The following is a 22,033-nucleotide window of genomic DNA, read 5'->3' as shown; positions in this document are numbered from 1 at the left end:
TCACGATCCCAACAAGTCATGGCAAATGGCTGCCCTGCCCTGAGCCTGGTTCTGCTGGAGGTTTCTTTCCATTAAAAGGGAGTTCTTCCTTCCCACTTTCGCCAAGTGCTTACTGATTGGCTGTTCTCTGATTGTTGGGGTTCCCCTGTAATATTGGAGGGTCTTTACCTTACAATGCTTCGCGCTATATAAATAAAATTAAAAATAATTGAATTGAATAGAAGAAAAGGTCAGAGGTGAATGATTTTTTCTCTCTTTCTTGCAAACAATAACAAGCAAAAAGCAAAGATGATCCCGTACAGTTTGCTCATTTGTATAATAATGCAAACTGCTGTATGTTTGATAGTGGCAGCAACTTGGCAAAACCTGTGTTTTTATGTTGCTCGAGGGTCAGTCAACCCTTTCAGTTCATCTGAGCTTAAGACAGAAAATTGCAGCTTGCATTTAACTTCACGTGAGATCTTAACTGAGCCTGTACGTGGGAGTAAAGAGCTTCATGCATGGTTTCGAAACTGTAATGTTTCTGTGATTCCAAAATTCCACAAAGAACATTGCGTTTTCACTCCTGTTGCTCTGCATGAATTTAGAAAGCAGAGTCGGAGCAAGAGGTGATGACACAGATTCACTCTGTTCAGCCCTTTTTTGTCTTTCTAACTCCAAAAGGATTGTGCCCTAAATCCATCAATTCGCATAGTCATGTAGCAGAAGCATGCCAATCCTTTTCCCTCCTAACTCCGGGCTGGAAAGACTCACATACTAATCTGAATACACTACTGGAGAACAGATTGTCTTCAGTGTTGTACTAATTCTTCACAGCACAGACTGAGAACATCCTACATCGTTTCCAATCTGGGTTACAGGCTAGTTTTTAGAAGGCTTTATTGAGATGTAATGGGGGAATGAATGCAGTAAGTTTAGACAGTAATGTAGAAATTCTACGAACCCCCAACCAAAATTGCAACACATGCAGGGATAATTGCAAGCAATTGCTTCACCTACAAGCACTGCAACAACATCTCATAATCCAAAATGAGCATATGTGCGTCGTCTTTCCACAGAAAGTTGGAAATCACAGCCTCGGTGCACAGGGCCAATCCCTTTGATTCCAATCCGTCAGACCACAGGCTAGACTGAACACGGTGCATCTGTGCAGCCTGCCATGCCACACGATGCCAATCCTCTGGCTCATAACCTCGTAACCTCAAACTCAGACCAATTACAAGCCAGGCTAAATGTAGTGCAGTGGAACAGATCAGGCATGCAGCATAACGCTGCAGAAATACTACAGTACAATTCCACTGGCCGATATCGTGACCATCCCAGCAAAAATTTGATAACGCGCATTCCAGCTGCCAGCGAGGATCAATGTGGTGAGATTCAGAGATTTAGAGCAGCACTCGCTATGAAATGAATTTCATACTAAAAATGTGCACCCAGCACTTTACCATACAACAATATTTTACAGGACAAATCTAACAAATCACAGCTGTAAGAATGCAAGACTCTTTAAAATTAAGTGGTGACCACGTATGAAGATTTACAATACAAGAAGCATATGAACTGCAGTCCAGTTCATATGCTTCTTCCATACTTCAGTTCTGGGTCAGAGCCCAGTATGTGACCCTCACTATGTGTTTGTGCTAAAAGAGAGAACTGGGAGTCATTTGTTGCACTGCTCAGCATGGTTTGGCTCAGTATATGTGCAGCTTTTAGGGAACAGCGCAGACACTGAGGAAGTGTGCGAGCGGATTCATTTATGGGACCAATATACCCAGTCAGAACAGCTTGTTGGACAGTCCAGAAGCTTTGGAAACTGCCTGACATATATCTAACCCTGTGATTGCTACATATACAGACAGGCACACTTGCAGCTTTAAAGGTTCTATATGTGTATGGATGTGTGCTGGTGCTGTTCTGGCTGGTGCTTCACGGTGCAGCAGTGTGACTGACATCCTTTGTGAGCCTCTCAGAATAGTGCTCCCTCAGAGGGACGGATGTGCCACTTTATAAGCTTTTTGGATAAAAGTAAAGAGAACTTTGGCAAAAAGCAGGGCACAGGCCACAGACGCTCCATAAACTGTACATAAAGGATGGAAATAGTCACTGTGATGTCACCCACTAGTCTTGGAAACCTTAACCTTAGAATTTTTGTATGCCATTATATTAGCTCTTTAAGAAAGTTTGGGAGAGAGGGCGGGCTATTACACTATTAGTTAACACTAGCAACCCTGGTTAGCAAGCTGTATCCATAAATCTTGCACTAATTGTGTAATTGAGACACTAGGTGTGCCATTTGTTTTAAGCTCAATAAGCTCCATATTTCTATTTTTGAATCAGCTAGAGTAGCTTTGCATGATCAAAATAACTCTTAGCCTACCCTGGATGCTAACACAAACCATCACTTCATCTGCTGTCTGACAAACACTGCTCCAGGTCCTGTCACTTTAAACAAGCTTTCTTCTAACTGGCTGCCTCTCACAACAAGAAGTCTGAAATGCCAGTGGGTAGTTCTGCTGTGCTCACAGACAGAGCTGTAAGTCTGAAATGAAGATATATCTATGGCATCATACAGATCTAAGAGTAAAGATAATGTATAATGTTTAACATAAGCATCCACCATTGCACCACTAGCGCAAAAGTAAGGCAGAAAATAAAAAAAGCACAGTAACTCCACAGTAACAACAACAACAACAAAACAATTAGTGTTGTCAGCGTTAATCTTGTTAAAATGACGTTAACGTCATAACCACATTAACGTGGCAAATCTCCGTTAGCCAGTTAGCGCGGATCGCCCCTGTGTGGGGCTGCATGGTTTCAACGCATTAGCACGGTTAGCTCGTTAACGTACAGATCTTAACAGGTGCCATTTGTGGTCCTTATACACACACAATACGGTAATATTAAGTTGAAGCACAGTACGTTTTACTCCGCGAGGCTCCTGACTATAGTAGCCGTAATGCTCCGACAATCCATCAAGCAGTGCGGCTTCGTAGCTTACCAAAGTCATGTTAGCATGGTTAGCTCGTTAACGAGTTGATGCTGTCCAGCCCCACGCACAGGGCGATCCGCGGTAACTCGCTAACACAGATTTGCTGCATTAATGCGGTTATGGCGTTAACGTCATTTTAACAAGATTAACGCTGACCGCACTAAAAAAATCTACGACACGCAGCTTATACAATTCAATACTGAACTATTGCAGCTATTTTTGCAGTCTTTTACAAGAAAAGCAGCTTTAAGCTCAGTTAGCACATCCATTCACACATCACCTAGATTTGTCATGTGTCTGTCACATGACGTTGTCGTGTTGCGTTCTATTTCTGCTCATCCCCCTAGTGTGTGGTGGATATCAAGCTACCTTTCCCTTCATGTAAGAATGTTTGGCCTGGTCTCTATGACAAGCAGGGCAGTCATCATGTCCCTGGTGTGACAACCAGGACTAGGAAGTGAGTGTTGCTCCCGTGCAACAGGGTGATAAGATAAACAACAGCAAACTCTCTCATCGCGCTCTCTTGTTCTGCTCCTCTCTCTCTGATTCTCTTTCTAGGCTCTACAGCTGTAAATCACCTGCATTTATTTATTTTTGGCGCTTTCATTCACACGTCTTCCTCACATACAATCACTTCTAGCAGCCCCTGCCCCACTCCACTCTAATTCTGCGACCTTCATCGGGAGCTGGCAGGTGGCCCGGGGACTGTGGCGAGCTCAACTTTCATCGGGTTTCTCATATTGTTGTTACAGTGTGGCTTACAGCAAAAATAACACTTTGCTCCAACCGCAACCCCTCGACCGGGATATAACCCCTAAACCCAACAGAAAGAGGCCATGAATAAATCATAACAAATTGGAAAGGTAGAACAAAAAAACTAATACCACGCTGCGGCTCTCACACTGTGCTTAAATCTCAAATCTGCAGTACCGCTGCTTCAGATAAAACACTGCTATCATGGATTCTTCTTTTTTTTCCTCATAACTTTTTTAAATGCTGCTCGGCACATTACTACAAACAGCATAATGTTTAAAACAAGCTGAATGAAAACTTAAATGCAACCCTTCAACACAATGTCACTTGCGTAAATAAGTTATTATAGGGATTATCACAGGAAAACCTAAGAGATGACAGACTGAAACTAAATATATGCCATAAATTTAAAGCCCCGCTGAATGAACAAGTCATTGTACAGAACAAACCGCGGGACTAACAGCTCTGTAAAATCATGTCCAAGTCAAACAATACAACAAATACAACTCGACCCCTAAATATAACTCTTATTTAGCAGAGTGTGTTAGCAGTTGAGGGGCAGTGCAAAGATAAACAATGGTCAGCAGTCTTATGCAAGCAAGTGATTGTGCATGTGAAGGCTAATTCACTGAGCTGTTTGTGAGGGAGGCCGACGAAGGGTACAATCAAAGTTTCAATGCGGGATAATGAACTACTGTGGTCACATCTGTGCCCTCATAATAGTGCATCGCTATGCAAAACACTTGCATACACACTCCTGGAATTATCTTGCAAGTGTAGCACTTTGCAGTGATATATATACGAGGTCTGCAGAACTTGGGAGTGAGCCTGCGGTCATGAGACAACATGCGCGGCTGTCTGTTTGTATGTGCAGCTGTTTCATTTGCGATCCGGTTAGAATACACCTTGAGAGATTATAAGTCCTTTATGTGTTCTTATTAAGATGCTACAGCTGTTTCACTGCTCTGTTCTCAGCTCACTGAGTCTGAATAACAACCTCAGTGTTTAAGTCTCCTCCTCGCTTTGTTCTTTGCACTTTTCATCTCTTGTGCGACGTCCTTTCACTCTGTCTGTCTCCATTCTCACCTCCCTCTGCAGTTTGACTGTATTTGCTTCTGACATACTTGGCATTCACCTCAGCCTCACTACTAGTAACCCACTGTTTCGGTTTGTTTCTGTTTGGCATTACTTAGTTTAGTCTTAAATGTTGGGGTGTGGGCAAAGTTAACCTCTGCTGAAATAAATGTTGCAGGACGACAGCATCAGGTTTTTGTTTCAGGCGATGTCAACAACAGAGGACGGCCTTTCGATTGGAAGCGCTCGTCATTTTGCATCTATCCAGCTTTTATAGGGCAGGAGAGCCATAACTGAATATAAACATGAGACACCCAAAGTGCTGCAGCATGAAGGGGGTTTTAAAGTTTTGAAAATCTGCAACAAAGTTTGATGGGCATGTCACTGCTTTAATTTCCCTCAATAACATTCATCAGAACATTACAGTGCACACATACTCAAGCTTTTACAGTACTGTTGATCATCGGGCCAAAAGACTAGGTCAGTGCGCTTTACTATACAAAACAAAAGTTCACTCAGTCTCAGGTGCAAAGATTGATCCAAGCGTTGCTTTAGTGTGTGTATTTTAAATGAAACTATGCCTGCGGCTTTATATATCCTCCCTCAGCTGGCTCTGTTTTGATCTCACTCTGCTGTGTACCCATCGTGACAAATCGCACCACTTCTTCTAATCGCCTCAGAAGTCATCTACTCAGACACCTGCATTCATTACCCCTGCAGGTACTCAGTCTTGTGATTAAACTAGTATGGAGGAAGAAAAAAAAGATGGCTTTTACTACAAAAAGATGGGTAGCTGTCATTTCTTCTAGTGGCATTAGAGGAATATATTAAGGAGCTAAAAGCATCCCAATGTTATGCACAATATGTGAATCTTTGAGGTCTGTTTTTGGTTCCATCAAGACCAGCTGTACTGGTCAATCTGTTTCAACACATGGCACTGACCCACTGTGGCTGTGCAGACTGACTATTTAGGTATGGTCTTGATTTTCATAATGCACCCTTAACACCCAATAAACAAATATAAGATAGTAGTTTCCTTTTTCTTCCTATTTATATGGTAATATAACTTACAGTTCTTAGTTTCTATTACTCTTACTACCTACTTAACAGGAGAATGATAACCTTTTCAAGCACCCGACATTGTACACACAGACAGACTCTCCCTTGTCAACCCCCCTCATCTTGGCTCTTGTGACCCATTAACATCAATAAAACCACAGGCCCCTCAGTTAAAAAAAATCACAAAATCTAAATTATAATCATCACATCAGTATCATTTAGTGTGCATTTTTTGAACTGGTTTGCTATGCATTCCTATTATTTATTTCTCTTGGGAACTGCTTTGATACAGCTGTATTGCATTAAAGCCATTCTGCATTAATCATGGGACACAAACATCACAAATGACAAAGCATTGTGAGGCCTAATGAGGCTCCTGATCACCAACATTAAATAAGGAGGGAAAATAAATACATCTCTAGAGATTGGAATGAATTTTGGTAAATATCTCTTCGTGGACATTATTAATTTTTAACCACACACCCTGTCTCATCACAGGATTTTGGGTAAGCATAACAAAATACATTTATAATAAACAATACTCTACCTGATAGCCTGATCAGGGTTTTTCCAGCCTGGGCGTACTGCCAGCTGTGGTTATCCAGCACTGCCATGGGTAAACTAAATCCAGCAGCAAACCATTCCAATCTATATAGTCCTACACTACATCCTATCAAAATTTACAGCGGCTATCGCCCCTACCACTTCTAGCTTTCTGATTATACCACTGTGGCATGGTGAGGAGGCAAGTGAACAACAGCCGTGCCATATATTGGTCAACGCCCCGCCACCCTCTGAGCTGCAGAAAGCCAAAGACGCTGCCAGCTCTTTTTTGCCTTCACCAACTGGCTTTTCTTCACTATGTCCCCCCACATGTCACTAACCCCTCCCCAAAACAAGATTTAGTAACAAGTGCTGCTTTGCATTTAATAGTTTCTCCCCACCCTGTGTGCCTGGCTAGCTACTCACAGGAAAAAAAAAGTTAAGCCAGCCAAACAGTTGTAGCTGGTGGATTTGTGAGTGAAATAGGCTTTAATAATGATTGGTTGTAATCTGCTCTCTGACTAATACTCAGAATCTGTTGCTATAAGCTTTAGCAGTGGGCCACCTCAGGGCCCTTAATGTAAATAATGTCCTTCTTGTCATATTTTCAAGTGTATTTATATACAGTGTGTCTGCTGGGACTTGGATCTTCTTCACCTGATACAGTTAGTCTTTAAAAATTATACAGGTAGTAGCAAACCTATTTATTGAAGCATGCTCACACATAATAATCGGTTTGTTTATTTATGTGAAAAGCTTTTATATTTTAGCCTTTGCATCATGTTAGTAAACCTCAAAATAACTGAAACAACACTGGTGCATAAAGTAATTAGCTTGCTGTTTTTCTATCCTATCGGGAGAAATTGTAGTAATACCCATGCAAACTGTTGCATTTTTTATTTTTTGACAAATTGTGAAGAAAGTTTAGATAAGACTGAAAAATAAGAGGCTCAAAAACACGTGATCCAGCAACCAAAAGTGTGCTTAGCATGCATCAGCATTCAAGCCGCAGCAAAGACTTTATCTAGACATGAAGCATGACACTGAAAGTTAGCATGTGCAGACATTTTTGACACAAAAGCCATAAAAAAGACAAGAAATGTGAATACTAACATTCACATCTTTAGTATTCTCTCAGCAGCACTTTCTGGGTGCACCTACCTACTCTGTTAGCTGCCTGATGCGTTTCCGCTGTCAGCCGACCTTTCCTGTCCCTGAGAAAGCCCATGTAGTGCAACCGGAACAACACGGTCAGACTAGCCATATCCAGAGTCACAGATAACGACCCGGGGTCTCATAGGAGCTTCGAAAAGCAGCGATCCTCTCAGTTTTCTCTACCTTGTGAGGAATTTATACCCTCCGAGGTGCTGAATGTGTTCTCTGGGGTTTTGAATTAAATAGTTATCTACCTAAGCGCACAGAACCTGAGGGTTAACTGTGCTTTGTTTTGGTTTAGATCTTCAAGTATTATCTTAGAGCGTGAAAGCTGGCAGCGTCTTGTCTCTGTGAGCTGAAAGGGAGGTCTGTCCCTGCTGCATGTGAAAGCAAGAAGGCCAGGTCACATATATGTGACTGATCCTGTTGGAATAAATAACTGAGAGGGATTGTCACCTCTCAGTGAGGGAGTCAGTGACATGCTGACAGATGAGTGTGTGTAATAGGTCAGGCCTTTCAAGCTGTAGATATACAACAACCTAACAGCCAATAGCATTACCTTCTAGACATGGACTGTGTCGCCTTTCTATAAATATGCTAATTACAATTAACCCAGGTTTTTGAGGTACTGAAATTTGCCACAATGTGTATATGTCAGTATATTAGGTCAATATTAATTGTGTTGTTATACTTTAACAGATAACTGAATACAAAAAGTAAATTATTTGAAGACAGTTATTAGATAAAGTCTCTCATTCGGATTGTTTTTCCCCCGGATTGTTTCTAACTGCAGTTTTTGTATTTCTTATGGATCACATTTCATCTGTTTCAAGCAGAGGGGGGAATAGAAAAAAGCAGCAGTTATGAATTTAATTGCTGCACACACATTTTGTGTCTGTATTAACATTTTGAATGTAATTTTTACACTGTATCACTTTAGTTAATTAGCTCTCTTTGCCCTTTTGTTTTTCTCCTGTCAGTTTCCTTTTCTTCACAACTTGGTTCATTCTTGTTCACTCACTCGTTTGATAAGCAACGACTGTGACAAACAGTGTGTCAAACAGGGAGGTAAATCCGTCCAGAACTGCTTTGTGCTTTAATCAAAATATCCTTATTTGGTCCTACTGGAAAAATTAATGGTTGTTAAGAGGAAGTGATACATATTTGTACCTTTTATTTCATTCATTTGTTGTATTAACTTTAATGCAGCTTTCATATTTTAAATTTGACTCGTAGTCCTGTGTGCAACATATTCTGTGTTTGGACAACATATTGTGTATATTCTTGGCCCACGTGGATCGCTACAACGGGAAAGCACTTTGGGTCAACTTTGGTTATGTTTAAAAATAATAATAAATAATAATAATAATGATAATTAAAAGCGACTCAAGCTCAACCAATATATCAACCAGTATTAGCTATTTCCCAGTTTATCAGTATCGACATTTATAATCTCAGATAAATGAAAATGTAAAAAGTAAAGAAGAGACGGGAGAAACATCCTTCAACCAGTTGATGTTGCCTAGATTGTTGAACAAAGGGCGTTCTGCTACATCTTTGTTGGCAACACATCTTGAAAAGAGATCACAAACACCACAAGCAGATGATAAATGAGAAATCCGTGAATTGTTGTGATATTAAAACAAGAATATTTTTAAACGGTCTTAATCTTAAAAAGGACTCATAAATACGTACACTTTACAAACATTAGGGAAATACGTGTGTTTGAAAGACAAGAAACAGTAACATCCGATACAGTGGATGTTTATCGGTCGGGCTGTAAAAGATACATACTTGATATATCAGTCATATCTGCCATATCAGGATATTATACCAAGGCTGGGCATCCAAAGCTAATTGTGATCTACGTTAATAAGTTGTCACTTAGAGTAGAATTTCATTCATAGAAATGTATTCACCAAAAGAACTATTCACTGTGGCTTCCTGTAGCCTTTAGACTGCGTCTCTGTGACCTCCAAACAGACTCCATGTTACATGCTACACAGCTACTGTAGCAGAGAGAGGGAGAGGGAGGGCAAAGGAGAACAGAAAGACCACAAGAGAAGCAGTCACTGGCTGAGGGACTATAAAGAAGATTGAATGTCCTTTTCAGTGCTGAGCGCCCATGCGCATCTGTCTGCTTGCAAACCCACAACAGTACACAGTACGAACTCACTGGGCAGCCAGCTGAGCCGCATCAACACATCAATGAAGCGGGGAGGAGGACGCTTTGTACTGCTCTGGATGCGCCATTCATCAGCTTCCTCAAACCAAACCACCCGATTGTCCCGCTGCACAACAAAAACAGGCCAATAAAACACAGCAGACCAAATAACACTCGACAAGCAGGGCGCAGGAGGGAGAGAGCGAGAGGGACGAGAGGAGAGAGCGAGCGCCGCTGTGGTCTGATGTGTCACTAACTGCCTCAGAGGAAAGGGAGGCAGAAAAGAGAAAGAGGAGGAGGAGAAGGATAGAAAGAAAGTGCTCGAGACAACACCGTGTCAGCTGTCCCTCATTCATCAAGACAGTTGTGGCCTGAAGCAGATGGGACTTGAAACGATGATGTCAGACGGTGGGAGAGAGAGGTGAGGAGCGGAAGAGAGAGAGAGAGAGAGAGAGAGAGAGAGAGATAGGGAAGGCACTTGTTTTTGTGAGCTCTTCCAAATCTGATGCTTCAACATACTTTAATAGTGCAAGTGCAAAAATGTGGGTTGTTAAAGTGTAGGAGAGCAAAAGTGGGCTGTCACATGGTCGCCATCTACATATATATCTGATAAAACCACGTGATCCATGTTGGTATTGTATTTGATTGATACTAGCATGATGGGATCAGTACTTTGTTTCTATCCTCTGATGTCAGTATGTAGCCAACTGAATTGTATTCAGTTATTTTAAATTGAAAATGTAAAAAAATCGATTTCAAACATGAACTATGAAAAATCTTTTTTGTGCTGACTGTCACATCTATTTTATTTACATCGAGTATCACATTTAAACAACAGAAACTGACCCTTGCTTTAGAGACGGGTGTGTTTACATCCCAGGTTTTCAAAAACATGCTGAAAAGTGGGGTTTTTTTGTGGAAAGTAAAAGTGTGTTCATTAAAATGTGCTCAGAATTTGCAAACTGATGGTGATTTATCTCAATACAAAATACTGGACACGCGTAATGCAAACACACAGTAAGCAATAAGTGCATTCTTGTATGGAACGGCACAGAAAGAAACATCCCATTTCACAGCAGAACTATCAGATCAGCCGACTCACGACCTGGGCTGACGGCAGCACTAACAGAGCGACAGCTGAGCTCTGATAATAGGATTAATTACTCCTACAAACCTCAGGGACAAAACTAACAATTAACACGTGACGAGCTTTAAAAGCTAGTCATTAGCGCGAGCGTCCTGATGACGCTCGACTCTGCACCGGAGACGTCTGGCACACTTCGCTGAGATAAAGCTGCGAACGTGACTCTCTGCAAAACATTTGTTAGTAAACAAGCTAAAAAATAAATAAAGGAATGCTTAAAAGAATCCAGTAGTGGCTTACTGTCCAGTCTTTCCCTTGGTAGATGCTTTTGGAAGGTAAAAAAACAACAGACAAAATCTGAAATGAAGTGCTGCTGAGAGAGCTCGCCAACTGGTAATTTCTTTCTGTAAACAGTATCTGTAATGAAAACCTCTAACAGAGCACTGAATGATAAACAGAGAATCAGGTCCTGCAATTTGTGTCTCAACAAATCCAGCAAAACAGATAAAAACTATCACAGGCGAATCCAGCTTTTTTTTTTTTTGATGACGTGTGTAAGCACCTGCAGGGCTGCCAGTTTGCTAAAAGCAGGATAGTTCCTGTTTACAAGCTCGGCAGTCAGAGCCTGCTCCCAGAGGAAGACACAGAAAGACACGTGTGTGCACGTTACTGTTACTAATGTATATTTGTGCGCGTGTGTCAATGTAATCCAGGGGGAGTTTGCGTGGATTGTTTAGGAGCTCCTGTTGCACAGATGCATCACTTTCTCTTCTCCTGTCATCCTTCGCTCCTCTGCAGCCAACTTCCTAAGCACATCCCCTCTCTGTTACCCCTCTCCTATCACACCGCCGCCCTTCCTTGCCTTTTTTTTCCCCAATCCAAAACAGTCTCTTCCAGTCATTTCCAATCATACCCTCCCTCTCCCCATCGCCTCTAACCCTTTTCCCCAGTGAATAGATTTTCACTAGACTTGTCCTCAACAAAGACCAGTGTCCTGTTGAGTACACACACAGCAAACACGGAACTACGGGGCTACAGCAGGAGGCCCCGACCGGGTCCCATGGTTATCCAGTGTTATCACAGCCCTGAAAAACAACTGGCTTAGAAAAACAGGCCGCTATCTTATGGAACATCTGACTTACTGTACACGCATGGATACCCAAGTGATGCACAGATTCCCCCCAACAGAGTGGTCAATAGTCACCAGGAGGAGAAAAGTGACATGTTTGCTCTCTGCTTCAGATAAATGATGTAAAAAACAACAGAAAAACACTCCTTTGCATGAGCACAAAGCAACATTTTGCAGTGCCAAAATACCCGCATGCAACGAATAAGCAGCACTTACTGGTGGGAGTATATTTGCAACTTGCCAATTGATTTACAACAGTGTTTCTACAGAGGGAAAGATTTCACATCAATTTAGACAGTTGAGCAGTCCCAAATCTAATCTCATCTAGACGTTTCCAGGGTTTGTTCAGGCTCCTGCCTGTCTCAGTTTGTAACCATCCTCTGAGAGGAAAGGGGGGGTGAGAAAGTAAGGGGTAGAGGTGCGAAGAGTAGGGGACGATAAGAGAAAAGACAGAAGAAGACTTCAGGATTTGTTTGTGCCTCCTCATAATTTGCTCTCTTCTAGCCATCTCATTTTGGGTCTTTTATGACTTTGGGGCCTCAAATTCATGCTCAACTCAGAACCACATCTGCATCCAGACTCCACCCTGACTACATATAGATAGGATGCAACACACAATCATGTTATACGTGCTTTCTGTTTTTAGCAGCGCGACTTCTCTATAGTAAACACAAACACAAACCGCACCTATGAACTAAACACGGAGCAGATATGCAGCATTACACGCAAATAACACATAAAATGACAGTATTACTGTGAGAGAAAAAGGGAGAACGAGAGGGGGAGGGACAAACGCAAGTCCCTGCACTCTTTACACTCACACAGTAGGGGTCACTAGATGCATTTATCAGTTATTCATTGGTAGGAATAAACATATTTTAAAACTGAGAAGATAGCATTTATTCAATTAGCAGTAGGTTTCTGGGAGGAAACTCCTTACCAGCAGAAAAACAAAGAGATATATCACTTTTTAAGCTCCAACATCTTTTCGAAGCTTTCAACATGAAAGCCATGAATTGGAATTGTTAACTGATTAGTCTTAATCCGCCTAAAGCCACTAATTACAGTGGCCAAGTTAATTATTATATTTGCATGATTTCTTTAACATCCTGGGCCTACACTCTGGCATCTTGCTCTCGTTTCCTTCTCTAAACTGAAAGGCTCTTGTACCAAGATGCCATGATGTATAAAATATTCCCCCTTAAAGTATATATTTTAAATGTTTTAAACATATACAGCACATAACACCGCTAACGTGGAACACAGCATCCTCAGGGAAAACCTGCGAGTGGCTGAGCGCTTTCGTCTTGAGCTTTAGTATTCAGCTACGGTGTTTGATTTCTGGACGTCATTCAAAAAACACATTTTCATTTAACGTTTGAAGAAAGGAATATCATCAGTCTTGGGTTCGGCAAATTACGTCGACAGCACTGACAACTTATTACTCTGTCACAGAATACGTGCATCAGCAGCCATGTCGAGAGGGGGGAGAAAATGGAAAAAATGATTTGATTATGTGGCTTTCTGCTTTGAAAATCAGGCGTTTCTGTCTTCAGTTAGCACAGCGCGACTTAAAAACGCTTCCTCCCAAAATTTAAACGAGTAACAGGAAACCAATAAAGCAGACATTCCCAACATTAATGACCCTAATATTCCCATAATCCAGCCGTATAAAACCGTATTGACAAGCAGCTTACATATTAAAAGCTTAGAGGTCACTAAACCCTTTTTTCTTCCACACTGCCAAGAAGGTCACAGCTCGCTGTCTGCTCATGTTTTGATCAATGAGTAATATGAACAGGTTATTTATTATGCCGAGCAGCTACAGGCTTACTTGTTCAGGTGCAAGCAGAAGCTTTTGGTGGCTAATATTAGCCACTGTTGGCAAACTTTGAGCATAAATCATTTGCTGATAACTTGACCACCTTGAGCACTCTTTTGTACTTGCACCCCTGGTAAACATTCACCGGTATCCTCTAAGTTGCCACTCTTTAACTAAAAACCTAAAAAAAAATTCTCTTTATCACCACCGTGGACTCCAGCTGCTCGCTCAAAGTTCGTATCTTCACTTTGAAGTCAGCTCAAGAATGCTCTATTACTTGTCTTTTATGTTGAGAACTGCTGGCAAAGTGATACGCTACACCTTTATAGATTTTATATATGGTCTCGCTGGTGGTCACACCCCTTTCTATGTAAACACAACCCTTTGCAAGAGGATAGGCGAGGCCTCGTGACTCACATGCATTCATTAGTTACCCAGCAGACCAAAAATAGGTGGTTGTGACACTGCTGAGAAGTAGCTCTAAGCATAGCTCAGCAGAGTTTAATAGAATCCAAACGCTGCCAATGGAAATAATGCAATTTCCAATAGGCATTAGGCATATGTTTTGGATTGATCGTCAAAAAAACAAACATAACAATAGATGAACATTTCAAAGCCTATACTTCTATTTGCTGGGTTTGAAATAAGTCAGTCTAGCTTTGTTAAATCATATCATACTTACAAGCATTTACAGACATGATCCAGAAGGTCAGTCAACTGACCAACAAAGCAAGCAGCATGCCAGCACAGGAGGGATTCCAGCCAGAGGATAGTAGATTGTATAGCCTCGTTTCAACAACTAAAGCTGTTACCACCTGGGTTTCTCTCCATTATAAACACTGCTCTAGTGAGTGTCAACTCTTATCTTGTGTTGACTCCATATTAACATAAACCTACAGGGTATAAACCAATCAAATTCATAAGAAACTGTCATTATTAGTTTCGCTGCATGTGCCTAAATGCCTGAACTGAACTGTGGTATCACTATAATAGTCCAACTGCCACATTTCTGCAGTGCAACAAACCTTTGACTACAGTATTCCAGCATGAAAATGATCCAGTTCACTGCACAGATGCAACTACTATCAACAAATCCAACATCATGCTCCCACTGCTCACTTGAATGAATGAACAGAAATTTTAGAACAGGAAATCAGATGTTTTGTCATAAATCAGTGCTGCTCCTGCAGCAGCTCAAGCATCAAAACGTGAAATTATGGTCCTTTTGAAAAGGATGGAGCAGGCGTTGTAATGATATTCCTCTGTCCTCGGAGCAGCCAAGCATCCTTTATATCCCTGGAATCAAGCGGCAACCAGCAAGCACACGTATACCCCCCCCCTTCCTGTTCAGCCCCTCCCCCGAGATGGCTATTTCCAGCAAGCAATTGGCTGATGCGCAGGGGGAAGAGGTTGATGGCGATTGGATGGGTGATAAGAGTGGAAACCCTGACTTCCTATGCATCAGTGCTCTCCAGGAAAAGGCCGGCTAAGTGACAGAGGACAAGATGATAATGATGTGAGAAGTAAGAATGATATGATGGTGTGGGGGATAGGGAGGAGGCGGGGTGGGATCTAGGCTGCTGAAGATGAGCTACATCATCTAAATTCTAATAAAATGCTGTCTGGAATACATCTGTATTTTATTACTATTAACATGAAGTTTTGCAGACAGAGGATTCTGATGAAAAGAGTGGACCTGACGTTAACGGTGCAGGAGCAAAAAAAAGTGCAGAGGAACTCACATCCTGAACGTCAGGCCAGATACAGTTCACAACAGATGGAACCAATTAGCAGACAGCGCGGCCGTGTAAATTTCTGCATTTAACATGCATGTTTGTATGTGTCAGGGAAACTATCAGCAGTGCATGGTAATAAGGAAAACCCAAAGCTATGAATGACCTAATCCTCAAGGGAATATTGGTCATAGTGTTGGGATGTAGCTGGAGATGTCTGAATGTCCATAGGTTGTGGAGAGGGAGTGGTAGCTGATCCCAGCTGACATAGAGTAAAAAGCAAGGTGCACCATGCACACTCTGACATCCTACAACCAATTTAGAACCACCAAATAACCTGACATGCATCTCTTTGGACTTTGGGAGAGGGAGAATATGCACAGAAAGGCTCAAGCTGACCTAGAGGTACAAGCAGAAAAGTTCCTGGTGACAGTGATAACCACTGCACCACCCACAGGATGGCTCTGAAATCCCTTAGAGCAGCGGTCCCCAACCCCCGGGCCACGGACCGGGTTTTTTTTTTTAATCGTTTTTATCGTTAACTTGGTTTCCCTGGGTCTTTTCCCATGTGTTATGAATAAATCTTTTATTTTGGTAAAACAGAAAACAATTACATTTACTTCCTACAATTTACGTGGTTATTACGTTTTAAAATAAATCTCAGAAACTACTGGACCCATTAAAACACATGCACGTTTAATCATCATCCTTTTATTCAAATAATTAATTGCACAGCTTTTTGGCTCAGTAACTAATAACTCCAATAAACCTGTCCAACTCTTTTTAAGAGTAGTAATACAGATATTTAAAGCTATGCTCAAAATTCATTATCAATTGACAAAAACATCTACTCTACAGTGTGCATGGATTAAATAAGAACAAGACTACATTTCACTAATAGGCTCCAGTTTAAACAAGCCAGAGTGTGGTTTGGAAAAAGAAACTTTTTGGATTCGATTGTCTTATTATTTGCAGCCATCGGAAATGCGGCACGGCCAAACAGATATCATTATGTTGATATCCTGTCACAGAAGGATGCAAGCTGTGCTCCTAAAAAAAGAAAAGAAAGACAGCCAGTGTTCTACAGCATGATCCAATTAAGGTCGTCTGCGCAAACACATACGCACACGTACAAAAGAGGTCAGGATGCACACATCCACATGCTGAAATCCACAGAAGGTTCACAAAGACATGACACAAACACACTGCAGAGTGCAGAGTCCAGCTGTCTCTGTGTAAGACACCACAGGGAGTCTAACTGGCTTTCCTCTCTTTTATCATATCTCACGAGTTTGTGTGTGTGTGTGTGTGTGTGTGTGTGTGTGTGTGTGTGTGTGTGTGTGTGTGTAGCTGTCAGGAAGAATTTGGTCATTTTAACTCTAATAACTATGTAGCGGCACGGGAGTCAGTTAACTCTAAACCACGATATTATTGAGAGGCTGTGATTCATTACACTTTGCAAAGTCCCTGTTCCATGTTAGTGCATGCATAAGGTCTACCTGCCATACTAAACAGTAAGTATGCCGTAGCTGTTACAGACATATAGATGTTAACCACACTATGCACACTTTTTAGGCTATAGCACAAGCTACACTGAAAGATATAAAATGTTATGGCACACTTTTGAATACACAATAGAAAGGAGATTAATTAGTCATCTGCTTTTACAATAGTAAATTAGGTTCAGAGAGCCTCTTCTTTAAACCACAATGTTAAACATACACGTTGTGTGCTGTGGAAGTACATGTGTGAACTTACGGACTTAACTTAGGTTACAGTATAGCTGCGTTCAATTTGTCTCCTCATGCCGCCTGTTTTATTAGAGCTTTCATGACCTTTTGTTTCACCCTTTTGGTCTGTTCTCTGCATTTAAGTTGAAGTTAATTACAAATGAAGCTAAAGCTTCATTTAGATACCAGATTTAAAAAAAAGAGCAAGTAAACAATCAAACAGTCAAACACACACACACTCTACAGTCCAGAGTTTAGTGTTTCCAATCCTGGCCTTTGCAGGGGAGAAAAAAGAAAGATCCAATGAACTCCAGAGAAAACCACTTCCTCTTTGCTTAGAAGTTTGTGTGTGTGTGTGTGTGTGTGTGTGTGTGTGTGTGTGTGTGTGTCTGAGTGAGCCTGCCTGCCTGCCCGTCTTACCCGTGGTGCACATGGTTAGCATTCAAAGCCTAGTTCAATAGGAACCACACAGTGAGCTCAGTATGGGCAGAATGGGAGACTGAGCTCACAGCTGAATTAAACTGAACAGAAACATATGGAGGAAAGCAGAGGAGAGGACTGGAGGAGAGGAGGGGTTTTTTTTTTCAGCCAACAAGTATAAGACTGAAAATCGCTCTCATCTAATTCACTGTTGACTGTCTGCACTAGAAATTATTAGGCCAGAAAAAGAGATGAAAATCATCCTGACTAAACTGGCAGTTGGCTACTGTTGCAGATGATTATTTGAATGAGAGCCTCAGCATATCTGGGGAATAGTCCAACACTTTACTCTAAGCATGCTTAGTCTGTAAATCCATATGCATGCAACAGTGTTTTGGGGACACTTGTGATTTTGTGGTTAAGTGTCTTCTACAAACTATCTCGGCTGTAAGTGATGCATTTTTTTAATCTCCTCTTCTATGACAAATTTAAATCAATTCGTAACGCTCAATTCTGTTAATAATGCATAAATCACTGCATAAACATTAAATAAAACAGAAAAGTGATAATATAAGCAAGGAAGTAAACCTCCACAGTATGTGCAGAATAAAAGCACCAATATTTAGATGCAGGATGGATCCCTGCCCCTGTGTGGCACTGCGTGCTACTAGTGGAACAGATGAGTGCTGGCAGATCAGACAGACGAGGCAGGTTGATGTTGAGGAAAGGTTAAAGTTAGCATGAGTTTATGGGATGCAGAAACATCACTCACCACTAAAGCAAGACCTAAAAATCTACCAATTCCCAGCATTACTTACACTTTTAAACCTAAATGATAACATAACTGATCGATCTTCAATTTCTATGAAATATGCAGCATATCTCCCAATGAATGAAACAGGCTGTTATTGTTGTTCAAAAATAGCTGTATGCAGATTATGTAATATTACCTAACATGGCTCTGTTTTTTGGCTATAAGTGTGATTCTAATAATGGAACCACTGCTTGGCCTACACGATGCTGCAAATATCTTCATTGAGCGACTTCATCCAGTGTTTTTCTTCATTAGGATGCCATTTCATACACCAATGCTAACATAAAACATTAGGTTTTCTCTATATATATTTTTATTTGGAAAGACCTGCATCCATACAAAGACGTGGGAAAACCACAGCTTTTGTTATATCCTCGCAACATTTTATTTTTTCATGAAAACTGCTGTACCCAGGCTCTACGGAGAAGTAAATTGTAACAATGAGGGAAGCTTGAGTACAGCAGAAAGGACTACATTGCTGTAACTTACAACATGTGGGCATCACGGGCCAATGAATCATGTGACTATCAGCTCATTATCTCACAGAGGAATGGCTACTGCTGTCTTATGTTCAAAAATATCTCCAATAGTAAGGTAGTCCACATGCACTTGCATTCTTTGCATCCAATGAAGTTGGACTAGACTGTAATACAAAGAGTTTGTCAGGTGCTTGTAATACTTATGGCAGGCTGTAATGACAGCGTTGATCAGTCTGCCTGCTTGACAATCCCATTTTATCTTAAACAAAATGAGTGAAGTAAAAGGAATGGACTGAGAACGTTATCTTATTAGATAAAACAGATATTGACAAAGTTTACCTTTGCAGATTTTAATTGCAAAAACCAGTGAAAAATTGTAATATATTGCAATATATGGGCAGAAACGCAATTAATTTTTTCAAGTAATGAGTAATGTAAGGGATTACTATTGCAAAAAAGTAATTAGATTACTGTTTCTTTCCCATATGTTACTGCATTACTAAACCGTCGTGATTTTGTTTGTGAGAGTGTCTCATGACATTGCCGTACAAGCATGTGACGCCCGTGGCAGCAACAGATGTGTGCAGATCAGCAATGGAAAATATGGAGTGTGGGAGAGAGTACGACCATGCAGCGTTTAAAGCGTGGATGTGCTGACATTACTTTAAGTTTTATTCCGTAAAAAGTGACAAAAACATTAGCATCCGCTGTACACTCTGCGTGGGAATAAAACTTCTTTCTACAGCGAAAAATTCAACTTCAAATCTGAGTAAACACCTAGCAAGCTGCCACAGGAATGTGAAATTTACAGAGAAACCTCAGGATCCTCCCACTGACATAACCGCTGCGGCACTGGGCAAACCTCCGATATCCCCACTCCTGCTAAACAGGTGAAAATAGATTTAAGAGGACAGGACATAGTGCTGCTGAATCTTTGATTTTATTTATTTTTTGCTGTGTTTTACTTGCATCTATTTGAAAGAGTGAGTGTAAACACAAAACATTATTTTATTTTATATGCTGGAATATGCAGAAAATAGGTTTAAATGTTAAAGGATTTCTTCAAATCAAAGACAGTTGCATGTAATTTAATTTTTTGCTTAATCCAATGTGCATAAAATTAAAAGATTAAAACTCATAATACAATTTTTAAAAAGAGGCTTTCCATTTGATTCAATTTAATATGAATTATGCATAAAAAATAGATTTGGGCTTAGAGGTCTATTGCTTTATTACATATTCAGGTTGTGTATCATGTTTTTAAAAAGTAACTAAGTAACTAATTACTTTAGTTAATGAGATTACTTTTTTGGTGAAGTAATCCGCAATTTTCAAGTAACTTGACCAACACTGATATATATATACACACACACACACACACACACACACACACACGGGCTTAAACAATTCTTTACCCTCTAGCACTTTCTATCTAACAGGGCTGCAGACATACTCAGGTAAAAGGTAAAAGCTTGTATTCTTCATTAACATTCACAATACATGTATAAAATGCACCACATCAGCACAAACGCTTTTCCACAAGGACACCTGCAATTTCATGTTACAGTGCAATAGATTGCTACAGGCAATTTGCTAAACTGACACTTAATTCAACAGCAAGATGATTTTCTTCACAGTAATTGAGAATGAACAATGAACAATCGGCCATAAACGGCCAATACAATCTGATTACCTCTGATTCGCCGTGAGCAGCTCAATTTCTTAATTTCTGCCCGATTTTCACAGAAACACAAAGACACCAATGCAGCTCTAATTTTTTTCGTGTCAGCCTCAGGAATGAAGTTCAAAGTTCACAGGATTTAGCTGGCTTGTCCCAATCATTTCACATTAACACCCATTCAGATTCTGGCAACTGGGAATAAGCAGTCTTCTTTTCATCCCCGGATGACCCAGTTGGAAAACATCAGGTCAAAACTGTGTCTCACAATCGACTAACAATGACACTCTCCACTTTTTCATAGTCTAATTCTGTAAAACCCCACATGATGTGCTTTTTTTTAAATTCACTCTTAGCATGACAACACAAATACACTTCCTGTCACTCTGTGTCAGCTTTCCTGGCACGGATTACACCAATCCCTTTAATTTAAATCAGACTTTCTCTGGAAACAGTCCAAACACTTTTGGTGTTTTAGTCCAAGACCGATTAAACGGAATGAACCGGGGCCACATTTATATGGTATAATCTATGATCTACGTGCATACACTAATATGGGCCATTTAACTGACCTGCTTATACCGCAAAACAAATCACCCTGGCAAGTGTGACTTGATATATTTTTAGTAGGTGTGTCCTGCGGGTATTAGGGATGAGAAGCAACAAGGTCATGGTTGCTATCTGATGCACAGAGGAATTTGAGTGTAATGGGATTGGACACAGAGAGCTTTGATGGAACACAAGATTTTACTTAAAGTGGACATAGTATATGGTGTGAGCTATGTTTTGGGGGTTTCAACGCTGCCTCTCTTCTACCTACGCAAATACATATACTATAAAACTATGCTGTCCCAGCCACGCTAAACTGGAGAGCATTTTAAGTGTGAGCCTTCCTTCTTCGGCTATAGAAGTCTTGACAAACACAAATGTGCATTTTACAGACCTCTGAGGCTTTCGTGGAATTCTATTTGATGTGGGACAAATGAGATTATATATAACTTATTTTGTGATCACTAACTGCGAGATTCACGGGACGTTAAGAGATCATGTGCATCTATTCCCCTCTGTAAAGGGATTTCTGATTAGTCCCTCGTGACCTACCTGAAGTTTGACCAGGGCCATCCAGTTTGGATTCACATTTTGGAAGAGAGCAATCTAAAAAGAGACAGAGATAAAAATGAGAGAGGGAGAGAGAAATTTTAATGAAGGAAATATAGAGCTAAAGGACTGCCCAGTGACCCACTAAAGCAGCAGCATGACCTTCATCATGTTTTAGTGTCCAAACATTAAAGCCTTGGGATTACAAATGAGAGCGAGTGAGCAATTCGAGAGGAGCCCTTTGATCTGCATATCTGGACAGACCCACCCTGAGATTAAACACCATCAGACATTTGTATGCAGTTCTAC

At 40.8% G+C, this 22,033-nt stretch overlaps 1 protein-coding gene across 3 annotated transcripts in view; it reads right to left on the bottom strand.

Annotated features, from left to right (window-relative positions):
* Window positions 1-22,033, bottom strand: part of LOC116322587 (triple functional domain protein-like) — a 106,694-nt gene that overhangs the window by 70,485 nt on the left and 14,176 nt on the right. For 2 of the 3 annotated variants that reach the window (XM_039619558.1, XM_039619556.1), the window contains exon 2: window positions 21,728-21,781. The exons of the other annotated variant lie outside the window; for it this stretch is intronic. In XM_039619558.1, the coding sequence (XP_039475492.1) occupies window positions 21,728-21,781 (54 nt within the window). The remainder of the gene's footprint in view (window positions 1-21,727; window positions 21,782-22,033) is intronic. 3 annotated transcript variants of the gene reach the window in all.

Source organism: Oreochromis aureus, linkage group 11, assembly GCF_013358895.1.
Source record: "Oreochromis aureus strain Israel breed Guangdong linkage group 11, ZZ_aureus, whole genome shotgun sequence".
NCBI lineage: Eukaryota > Metazoa > Chordata > Actinopteri > Cichliformes > Cichlidae > Oreochromis > Oreochromis aureus.
The sequence above is the reverse complement of the archived record's forward strand: the minus strand, read 5'-3'. Positions and strand labels throughout refer to the sequence as shown.